Raw genomic sequence first — 12,670 nt, 5'->3', positions numbered from 1 at the left:
TCTTACACTCTTCTTCCTGTTTATAATCATATAGATTTTTGAAATAAAATCTTTGGCGACTTCTAATATTTCCTTCCTTTTTGTAACTGCATGTTTTTTTATTTTCAAAAGATAAAAACCAGTTTTCCTCGTTGCTAGGTCTTTCCTCAATCATTTCATAGACCCACAAGTCTCCAACATTTCTTTAACTCTTGTTTTCTTCATATACTTTTAAGTCTTCTTTTATTACCTTCCTTATATGATGATTAAAGGTTCAACCCATCACTTTCTCCATCCTTTACCTTTCCTCTTGTTTAACAAGAATAAGGTTTTATCCAATAATTTTTTGATGTAACTTCTTGCTACAACCTTCATCTAGTTAACAACCCTTAACTGTCAACACAATCTAGTCATAGCACACCTGAAGTGTGCTTTGACTAAAGTGCGCTTTTAATGTATCCTAAAAAAATATTTACATCCCTTTCCCAAGTCAGTTTGTAACCTAGCCTAGGTATAGCCATAATTCTTTCCCTTTTTACACTTTTTATATTTAAAGGAATTTGAATCATTCTGTGATCTGACTGAAAATTAAACCTGGTTATTACCCTTATTTTTGAACAGATTGGAGACTATCTACCAGAATATAGTTGATTTCATACATCCTTTTATCAGAGGCCTTTCAAGTCTCTTTGTTTTTATTTTTTGCTGTAAAGAATGAATCTCCAATTTTTGCTGTTTACTGTAATAGAGATTATTAATATTTCACCCCTTCACTTCTGCTTCCATAATTGGACTCTCCCATTTTAACTTCCTCACTGTTTAGTCGTTAATCCACACATCCTATTCATTCTTCCATCACAATCAGTTTCTACTTTCTCTTGTTCCTATACTTCTCTATTATCTTCTGTATATGAATATAAAAAGCTACCCTAACCAAGTAATCCATAGATGCTCTAGGAATGTGCATCTGAACTATTTATCAGCAACTTTTTTTTGCATTAATTGAATCTTTAGTTTAACTATTCTTGAAATAAATTTTAAAATTCAATAATATGTTTTCCATTTATTATTCACAATAAATCCTACTCCATATTGTCCTTTTTCTGATCCTGAATACATAAAAATAATTCCAGCCTTATTTTCTGTAATTTTTGTACACTTTCTTCTAATTTCTGCAAGTTCCACTGTATTCCAGTTAATATCTCTTAAAGATCCATATTAAAATCCAATTCTAGTTACCTATCCTCCCTAAAAATGCACTGAAATTTATCATGCATATATTCATAATATTTTTACTTAACCTGTATTCAGTTACTCTATATTTTAGATTTTTATTACATAAGTCTTCTGTATCCATATTTAATCTATTACCTGAACACCATGTCCCTATATTTCCTTCTAGTTCCACTTACTGCTATTCTGTCCTAATTGATTTTGATGTAGTGCACTGGGTAATGATTCCTTTAGCTGTTTTATTTGACTTGGTTTTATGAAAATATTTATCCAAACTATTACTCATTGATCTCTTTTTCAAATTGCTTGTTTTACTCCTGGCTCCTTATCTATTATTTTTCCATTCAGTCATAAATTTAATTGGGGAATTTTCTTCACTTCTTTGCTGTTTCTTCAACTTAATTTTACCCTCGTGTGATGATAAGTCCTGTATAGAGTATAACTGTCTATTAACTAGCAATTAATCATGATCTCTCTATTTTCTTGTAACAAGTAAACTAAGGAAAAAAAGTGTTTCCAATTTGCCTGATTCTAGGTGGCAGATGTTTTTTTACTCTTAACATTTGACCATTTTTCACTCTTTGATAGTTTACTTTTGAAAAATATCATCTCATAAATACATTGAATTTAGCATTACTAATATTGGACTGTGATCATTTTTTGCACTTAATCTCCTTACATCATCATATTGTAGTAATTTTATCATTAGTCCTATAGATTCCAAAATATCATTCAGTTTAGGTACGGCCAACATATACGAGTCATGCTGAATCCCAAATATGACAACATTGCGCTTCCTTCTCATTCAATCAACCCACATACTATTTTTGTCATTTTTTCCTTCAATTTAGGCACTTGATTCTTTAAAACAATTCTTATCAAATTTTGAATCATTGTCATTTAGTTTTATCTCTAAAGTGTTTAATAATTCTAATTTTGTCAGAATTGTGTGTTCAGATTGTCATCCACAGACATTTTTTTACTAAAAATACTAAAGTCTCTACTTAAATAAATAAATATGCAATTAATAAAAATTGTAGTAAATTTCTGTTATCTAATAAAATTAATTTTTTAGTGAATAGAAGTTTTTATATTTGTTAAGTCAACTGAAATCTTTTAGTTTATGTTTTTGTAAAATATAAAATTCAGTTACTAGAAAGAAGAATATGTACTTCGATTGTATATAGATAGCCACTTTATAAGAAAGTCTGTTGACAGAGTTTATACTATCTATTACATAAATATAGACCTTTACGTAATCTAATTTTATCTAATTTGAGATACAGCATTATCTTAAAATAAAATAATCAGGCAAATAACCTTCAATACAATATTGAGATAAGATATACTCACTCCACTATAAATACAATACAATTAAGATGAGTCTTGAAAAGATCTTTTAAAACTTTTATAGGATGGGCATAAATATTAATAGAAAATATTTAAATAACCTGAAGTTTGCAATGATGTTGCTCTGTTAGAAACATCAGAAGAGCGCCTTATTCAGATGTTAAATGATTCAGAACAGGTTAATAGGAGGTTTGTCTGAAGTTAAATTATGAAAAGGCTGAGATTGTACAAATTGCATGACAAACCAGATCAAGAAGGATCATTCTAACATTGATTGTAGTCGAGAAATTGATCTATCTAGGGCAAACATTATTTTTACAAGATAGGTAGCAAAAATAAATTCAGAGGTGTATTGTCCTTTCATGGTGCAAATACTGGTCATTAAAGATGGTTATGAAAGCAAAGGTAGACATTAAATGGAATAGTAGTATATTGCCGGGTTTAACATATGGCTGACATACATAGTCTATAACAAAAATATTAACAAGGAAAATACAAATTTGACAAAGGAATTTGGAAAGAAGTATGTTGAACATAAAGAAAAGATACAGAGTTCCTGAAATAGTCAAACTATTAGACAACTTACCAAGTTACGGAACGCTGCTGGTTTTTGTTTTAGATTAAATTGGAAATGGACCAGTCATTTGGCTAGAATGGATACGAACTGTTGTGCAAGAATCGTTAGAGAATGGACACCTATAGGAGACAAGCGCAAGAGGGGCAGACAATGTAAAAGATGAGCGGATGATTTTACAGAAGGAGGAAGGTTAATTAGTCCTATTCTGTTCCAAGGTCAATAAATTATAAACTCCTTAGTTTACAATTCACTCACTCATTCATGAAGAGAATAAGATGCATTCAATCGATGAAATGATCAGACAATATCGAGAAAGATTGGGCAAGTCACCCGTTATGAATACCTCAAAATAGGTTGCCATTCCATGCATGGTATTATAAACTGGATGGAAGAAGAGTTGTAGGCAGACCAAGACGTCGATGGGCACCAGGACAGGCTAATCAAGTCTAAATTGTGAACAAAGAAGAGAAGAGGAAGATTAATTGGTTGAGAAAACTAGAAGGTAGAATATATTTTGAGGGAAAAGTGTGAGCAGATGAAATTGAAACTAGTAAATTCATAAATCAAATTACAACAGCTGGCTGTGACTCTCTCAACTCTCTCAACAAAAGTAATTTATAACTTTTGTAAAAACATTTTTACATAAAGTTTTGTTTTATTTATTATTGTGGAAAGGATAGAACTTTTCTTTTAGTTATATTATTTTGTAAGTAATATGATGCATTTTTTTTCACAAATTTCATATTCCACTGAAATTATCATACTTGATCTGAGTGTTATTTTCTGCCCTTCTTAGCATTGTCACCTTAACTTCATCATATTTGACTGGTTCATGCCTACTGTCATGGTCTCTTCTACTTTGTCTATCCCGCGCTAACGGTTATACAGTTCTTTGAAAATAATTTTCATTTTTACAATTTTAAATATTTGGATTTGGTGTTTATTTTTTCACCGGTTATTTCCTGTCCTTGGAATCACAAAACATGGAAATACTCAAGCTAAAATTAAAAGGACAGGAGATAATTAATGAACAAATAAACACCCAATTTGATGTAATAATTGAAAATTTTAAATTGTTGAAATAAAAAATCAGAAGGATTAATTTCAAGAAATTGTGTTATCATTAGAGCAGGAGAGACAAAGCAAAAGAGGCCATGACTGTAGAGATAGGGAGTGGGAGGAGCTTAACATTATTATTTATTTGACAATCACAACTCAGGAAGATTCTCGTGCTAAAAGTAGTTTTGAGAATGGAGGTACTCCAAAATGCATCAACTATAAAATTAGAGTGACATTGCTAGAAAATAACTCTAAGCAATTATGATGCATTTATTTTTTTGGAAATTGTGTTTGTGAAGACATTAAAATAACACTATTAAAAAAAACTTAGGTCCTAAATAAAATAAGATGCATTACAAATTTCATCAAAATCAAAGAAGAGTCCATAACTATATATTGAAAACAATTGGCAAGTGAAGGTCATAAACTGATACTCTTTATTTATTGACATTCACTTCTGTGAGTTTTAACATAACTAATTACAGTGTGTTTTTAAAAATACACATTTTATATATATATATATATATACCCAATTAAAGAAATTAAATTTAAAAAAATGACACACCTTATTTTTTGTTATGATTCCTACAAAAGTACTTTTACGGTAACTCGCATTTTCAGTTGTAGAAATTTTTTTTAAATACTTTGTATAAATTTACATATTAAATAGAAAAATTAAAATGAAACTTTAAAAGTATTAAAAAATTATTAAAATTAAAATTACACATAAAATATATGAAGTCAGTTAAAAATAAAGTAAAATAAAAACATACTACATGTATATGGGCAGCCAGTACTATAGTACCATATAATACTTTTCCAAAATATCAAGATTTTTATTATTAATATTTTTTTTAATAAATCTCCTTTCTTAAGTTCCACTATTTCTAAATTAGAATTAATATCTGAAGTAGAATGTTTATTAATGAGGTGATCAGCAAAATTAGAGAAATCTAGTTTTTTATTTTTATAAAATAAAATTATATTGTAATGATTTTGAGGACATTTATATAGGCAAAACCGATAGAACTTTTAAAGGCAGATTTTTTTTAAACATTTTAAGCATTAGAAAAATAAAAAAATTGGATTTTTATAATTTTGCTGATCACCTCATTAATAATAAACATTCTATTTCAGATATTAATACTAATTTAGAAATATTGGAAATTAAGAAAGGAGATATAAAAAATAATAAAAAAACTAGATATTTTAGAAATGTATTATATATATAAATATAGGAATGGATTCAATTTGATGAACTTACTAAGAAGTACTCGCATAAAAGTTGCGATAGATAGCAGCACTTTTACAGATATTACATAACATTTTATTTTATTTAATTACAGTATTATAGTATTGGCTGGGCTTATACATGTAGTATTTTTTTATTTTACTTTATTTTATTTTTAATTGATGACATATTTTATATGTAATCTTAATTTTTATGTTTATGTAAATTTATACAAAGTATTTTACAAAAAAAAATCTACAACTGAAGATGTGGGCTACCAAAAAAGTACTTTTGTAGGAATCATAGGAAAAAATAAGATGAGTGTCATTTTATTTTATTTATTTTCTGTTCTTGGGTGGATCACATTGAATCATACATATTTGAATTATTACTACAGAGGTGATGTGGGTCTTGAAAGGATCGATTTTAGAAAAAAAAAAATATATATTTTTTTTTTTTTTTAAATACATGAGTGTATAATTTGTAAAATAGATCTGTCGTGCTTTAAAATAAAATTTAATTTAATTTTTCTGATGAATGAAAGCTTTAAATTTCCTATTGTAAATGTTAGAAACTGTGATTATAGTATATGTAATTATTTATATAGTTCAGTAAATTGCATTCATGTTGCAAAATATGATTATAATAAAATTAAATTTTTGACGTACTGTTTTTGTTTTTTTATTTTTATGTCACGTACTTTTTCAGAAATCTCTACTTAATCAAAATTTGTTTAATGGTTTAATTAAAAACATTGTTTAGTTAGTTAGAGGTATGTTTATCAACTTTGTAAATAATATAAAATCAACTATTCTGCACTATACAATTTTTTTGGTAGATTTTGCAATTATTGTTTTTGGCACTGCAATGAGAATATTCATTGGTTACATGTTCATGAATTTTTATTCTTAATCTTTCACTCCAGCATACTGTGACACCCAATCACAGTAATCTTTCCCTTTTTTTATTAAAAATAAATTTTGTATTAAAAACAGCTGGCCAAAGTGTTTATTTTAATAGCAGAAATGTGAAATTTAATACAGTGGAATTATAAAAATAATCAATCAATCAAAATAAAACTTAAAGTAAATCAATCAAAATAAAACTTATTTTTTGTTTGTATTTACCTTAAAAAATAATGTTCATTTTTGTACGTAAAAGAAAATATAAACAAGCCTGCTTAAAACGGGACTTAAATGTAAAGTGTAGTTGTTGCCACAAAATTTGAAGCTTGTTGTTCTCTAAGTGTTCCACTGAATATCAATCATTTTAAAAATGTCCTACCAGTATTTATAGAAAAAAATCCCATGATGGATAATAACAATCTCTGCTTTGCAGAAATAGTAGTAATATTATTATCATTACAGTTGTACTAACTATTACACTTGTACAAATAATTTTAATTTTTAGAAAATAATATTATTACAGTTAATTTTTTTTGTGAAAATTTATAAATTTAAAATTTAAGTATTTAAAAGTAACAAACACTATTAAGCTACAAAAAAATTTATTTTAAGACATAACCAACGTACAGAAAAGTAATGATGTATAATTTGTGAATGTTTCCTGTCAAGTGAAAAGTTTGTCATAACAAATGAATCGCCTGTCTTTAAATGACATAATAGTTGCCATCTATCAGTACCAAACATCATGTACAAAATAGCAATCATCTTAAACTAAATATAAGTTGAAGAGTGCATAAAGTAACATTCAGTCACTGCTTATGCATAGAATGAAATTCTACTAGAGTCTCTCTATGCTTTTTTCAATTTATGAAAGTGTATTGTGTCTATAAGTTATTGTAAGAATTTATTTTCCTGTATTCTTTTTATTTTAGTTTCATGCAAAATGAATGAAAGTAAATTCTTCCTGAAACAAAAAATTAGATGGGCAAGCTCACAGGAGTAATATGTGTGATTTCACAAAAAAATATAAATTTGGAAATCAGGAAAAGATGATTTACATATTATTTCAGTTAAAAAATGTGAAGATAGAACAGCAGTTGCATATAAAGTATCCTTACACAAGTTCAGAGAGAAAGGGAACAAAAAAATTTTTTTTTAAGAGGTTACATCAGAAATCTGGCCATCCTAGGCTTCCTCGTCTTTCATACACCCAGAAAGTATACAAATTGTGAAAAATCTGTTGCATTGCCATATGATTTCAACATGGGAATAGTGAGGACAAAATTTAGCGACTTGGATAATGAAATTTGGCAATCATAGATTTATTTAGTGGTTTTATTTCTTTCCATTTTTGTAAAATGTGTAGTGTTTTATTATTTTAAAGCTTAATTATAAGTTCAGTTACTTAAATTGATTATAATTCATTAATGGTATAACTCAACATAATAACTAATTAAAAGTAAAAATTTGTAGGGATAAACATGGCAAGACAAGCTTATAAGTTTGATTGGCAAGATGAGGAAGAGGCATGAACTTCAAATGCCAATCTATTTCAAAAGTACTATTATATGGCTGAATGTATATATTTTTTTAAAGTCAATTTTAAGACTCATATTCCTCTGTACTATTATACAAATATAAATAAATAACTTGATCCATCAAGTACAGAGTAAAATTAAATTAGGTAGGATGACACCTTATATCTGTATATATATATATATATAGAGTAGAGTACTAGTAGAGTAGTAGAGTACTTTCACGATTTTCTCGCATCTTCAGTTGATCCAATCTTTTAATTGTTAAAAAATTAAAATCTTGATAAATACAATAAAACAAAATGTTAAAACTCTAGATATTATCTTTAAAGTCAATTCAAATCAAAATTGAATTAAAATTTTTTTAAAAATGTGTTTTTCTTCTAAATTTAAGATTTCAAATCAAATTAAGAATTAAACATTCCATATATAAAAATATGTCGTCAAATAATGAAAATATTAATTGAAAGTTAGAATGATAACAATGAATATGTGTGTGTGTGTGGTTTGGCTAGCCAATATCATATTACTGTCCTTTGATTTTGAATCTTAAATTGAATCTGAATTTGATATTAAATATTAAATTTAAAAGGAAAAAAAAATAATTTTAATTACATTTTCATTTGAATTAATTTTAAAGTTTATATTATCCAAAGTTTTAACAAATTTTGTTTCATTGTATATCAAGATTTTATTTTGGTAATGTTGTATATTTACAGTATGTAATTTTACATGAACAATTAAAAGATTGGCTCAACTGAAGATGCAAGAAAATCGTGAAGTTCTCTTTTTATATACAATGATATAAGGTAAGTGTCATTCTATCTAATTTTATTTTATTCTGGTAGATCAATTTATTTATTTGTATTTATATATGTGTAGCATATTAATATGTAATAATAAAAATAATAATCATAAGAAGTTGTTATACATTTTGTTTAATTATAAAGTAGCAAAGAAGATTGATCAACAGCTGTTAAAAAAAGAAATGAAAATTACAGTAGATACACACCATGCCTATTAACAATTATTTGTGTATTAAAAGGATTAATTTAAAAGTAAATAAAAGTACAAAGGCAGAACATGAAAATAAATAGAGAAATAAAATAAGAATAATCTTTTTCAATTTTTCAGTAAATTTATACTAAAAATTTGACCACAAATTAAAATCTGGCAACTTCATATTTCTTACTTTGGTGCTGATTTTTTTTTAAAGTAAATTGTTATTTTCTTTTTCGGATTTTTTAGTCTTAGTCTTTTTTTAAACTTTCTCTTACACCTTATTTGTTCTAAACATTGATTTCGCTACAAAAAATGTTATCCCATTTGCAAAGAATTTGTTTGTAAATCATTAAGACAAGAAACATATTTCTTAATAAAAATAAGAAAAGGTTGCAAGAGACTACTATTGACCATAAGTTAGGGATATTTTCTGGAATACCTCAAATTATTGTTGTAATACATATAGCTTTTGTATTATATTTTTAACCTAAGTTTTCTATCTATTTCTATTTTCTAAATAATTTAAAATAATTTTCTAAATTTATATATTTCTATTTTCTAAATTTTATCTGAATGATAATAGGTTATGTACATCTTAATATATAACATTCAATAGGAAGCATCACTGATAAAAAATAAAATGAAAAAATCTTTAAATTGTATGTTATATGTAGACAATGTGATTATTCATTCAAAAAAACAAAACTGAATTAAAATTGCTATGAGAAAATCTTAAGAACATTTTCAAATGTTACCTTGAGCAACTTTTTATGATTTATGTCAGTAACTTTTTATTATACTTAGTTGAAAGAAAAAGTTTAACAATATAATCTATACAACTTAACCTTTTTAATTTTTTGTAACTGAAAAGCCTCTGCAAATTTATTTCATTAATTATTTAGTACATCTCTTTCTATTTATAATCTGTTCTTAACTTTCTTTCTATTTATAAATATTCTTAACTTTCTTTTTCCAGATTTACGAGCAGTTAACCGGTTTATTACTGAATATTTCGCTGAAAACGATTGTATTAAGTCTTTAGATGACATAGATTTTTAAATAAACAACCAATAGAAGACATCATACAAGAGAAATTGAACAATTTTACCTTCCTGAAATATCTGTTATTTTTTTAAAAATCATTCACATTTTTTATGAGGATATTTATTTGAAATAAGTTATTTTACAGACAGAAGTTTAATAAAAAAATTTCCTCAAGAAGTTATTACATTAAAAGTTTGTTGATCAGTATTTTAACTTGTTGTTTTATACTTTTTATTATTAAGTATTATTATGTGTTATTATTTTTAAAAATAACATGAGTGAATTATTGTTACATCATTAAGTTTTATTATGCAAGGTAAATGAAAAGTTACACACCTCATATGGAAAAAAACTTATGGAAACTAATACTCGTATATAAAAAATAAACTTTACTAAATTTTTATAAATAAATATTATATATCTTATCATAAACAGTGATTTTGTTATAAAAATTGTTTGAAATGTCATCCATTTGACTGGTTTGATGCAGCTCTCCAAGATTCCCTATCTAGTGCTAGTCGTTTCATTTCAGTATACCTTCTACATTCTACATCCCTAACAATTTGTTTTACATATTCCAAACTTGGCCTGCCTACACAATTTTTCCCTTCTACTTGTCCTTCCAATATTAAAGCGACTATTCCAGGATGCCTTAGTATGTGACCTATAATCTGTCTCTTCTTTTAACTATATTTTTCCAAATGCTTCTTTCTTCATCTATTTGCCGCAATACCTCTTCATTTGTCACTTTATCCACCCATCTGATTTATAGCATTCTCCTATAGCACCACATTTCAAAAGCTTCTAATCTTTTCTTCTCAGATACTCCGATTGTCCAAGTTTCACTTCCATATAAAGCGACACTCCAAACATACACTTTCAAAAATCTTTTCCTGACATTTAAATTAATATTTGATGTAAACAAATTATATTTCTTACTGAAGGCTCTAGCTTGTGCTATTCAGCATTTTATATCGCTCCTGCTTCGTCCATCTTTAGTAATTCTACTTCCCAAATAACAAAATTCTTCTACCTCCATAATCTTTTCTCCTCCTATTTTCACATTCAGTGGTCCATCTTTGTTATTTCTACTACATTTCATTACTTTTGTTTTGTTCTTGTTTATTTTCTTGCGATAGTTCTTCATCTATGCTATTCATTATTTCTTCTAAATCCTTTTTTAATGTGTTTAGCGCTGATATAGATTATTTCAATTTCAGTGATCTGTTTCAGTTATGTGAGGATTATTTCTAAACATTTTTTCTTTCACATAAATCCTAGAAAAAATTTGTGGAGATAAATCTGGTGACTTAAGTGGCCATAGACCACAGGAAATGACTTTCCAAAGAACTCATCTGTCAGCAGCATTTATGAAGTCGGTTATAATCTGTTGGTAGTATTCAGTTATTACTGTTCGCATGAGAAATATTGGACCTGCTATTCTCTTCCAAGAAATTTCTCACCAGACCAATTTCTTGAAAATAAGAGGTAATAGTGGAAATAAATAGTGTAATTTCTTTTCTGAGTGTAATGTAGTCTTGTGCAGAATGGGTTCTCTGCACTCAATTTAATGATATGACTGTTTACAGAAATTATTTTCCAAGTTTCAAATATTTCATGAACAAAATGCACAAACCATTTGCCATAATTTAGTCTTTTTCGGTGATCAGATTCTCTTGACTCCTACATTATGTGAATATGGTACCAATGTAATTTTAATTTATTTGAATCTTTGCAGACACTTCCATCTGCTGGGATACCTTTCTATATTGATTTTCATGGTGATCATTCAAAGGATGCACAGAGATATTCTAACGATTCATCACTTGAAACTGTTTGCCTGCTATACTGTTTTCATTCATCTACATTACTGGTTTCACAAAATTAAAAAAACTAAGCATGAAATTGATTATTGGGTACACTTTTTGAGGAAAAGCTACAGCAAGATCTTCCTGAACTTGAAAAACAACTCTTAAGAATAAATGCCCTTTGAGACTGTGTAATACACATGATAGTCTTTTTATACATAAAAAGCTACCACTGACAGACAAAACAGGGAGAGATTACTTGATTATAATGTATATGTTATGTTGGTAAGGTCAGACATTACCAATCCACCCATTAATGCTAACCTAAAAGTGAATTTCCCACTTTAGTAGATCAATGAATTCAGGGTGATATAATTTTTTGCTCACTCTCTAGATTTGTTAAAACGTGGTTTAAATAAAAACTGTTAAAGATTTTATTTAATTTTTCCTCTTAACGTTTAATAATAAAAGTCAAAGTCTCCCTTGCTTATTAAAAATAATATGCAATTTTAAACTATATTGTGATTCTTTTTTTGTTACTTAATATGAAACATTTTTTCCAATTTATGTACCATTATCATTATTCCATTTGTTGTTAAATGTACCCATTAGGAGTCAGTTATGGTGATTTAAGTAATTATAATTTACTTGTTCATATTATTAGTTATTTGTTCACTTATTACTTTAATCGATATTTATTTGTCTACTTTTGTACAAAATTACATTTTTTGAAGTAAATTTACCTAAGAAAGGAAATTAGATATCAGATTATGAAACTTCTTATTACTGATAGTGTGGTGTAGCAGTTATTGTTCTTTTTGTTGTTTTAAGAATAATTTGGATGTCAGAATTGGTTGCAAAGTTGACTAGTTTTTTCTGGTGAACTCGTCATGGCAAATCAGCTGATTTCAAATTCGAGAGTTCTAAAGTTCAAAAAAGGCAGTTAC

The 12,670-nt window shown here is 27.0% G+C and overlaps 1 protein-coding gene across 1 annotated transcript in view; it reads left to right on the top strand.

Annotated features, from left to right (window-relative positions):
* LOC142328157 (uncharacterized) overlaps positions 1–12,199 on the top strand; it is a 32,839-nt gene extending 20,640 nt beyond the window's left edge. The window contains exon 6 of the mRNA XM_075371700.1: positions 9,848–12,199. Coding sequence (XP_075227815.1) covers positions 9,848–9,930 — 83 coding nt within the window. The 3' untranslated portion in view covers positions 9,931–12,199. The remainder of the gene's footprint in view (positions 1–9,847) is intronic.
* The last annotated feature ends 471 nt before the right edge of the window (positions 12,200–12,670 follow it).

The sequence above is a fragment of the Lycorma delicatula genome, chromosome 7, assembly GCF_047948215.1.
Source record: "Lycorma delicatula isolate Av1 chromosome 7, ASM4794821v1, whole genome shotgun sequence".
In the NCBI taxonomy this organism is placed as follows: Eukaryota; Metazoa; Arthropoda; class Insecta; order Hemiptera; family Fulgoridae; genus Lycorma; species Lycorma delicatula.
The sequence above is the reverse complement of the archived record's forward strand: the minus strand, read 5'-3'. Positions and strand labels throughout refer to the sequence as shown.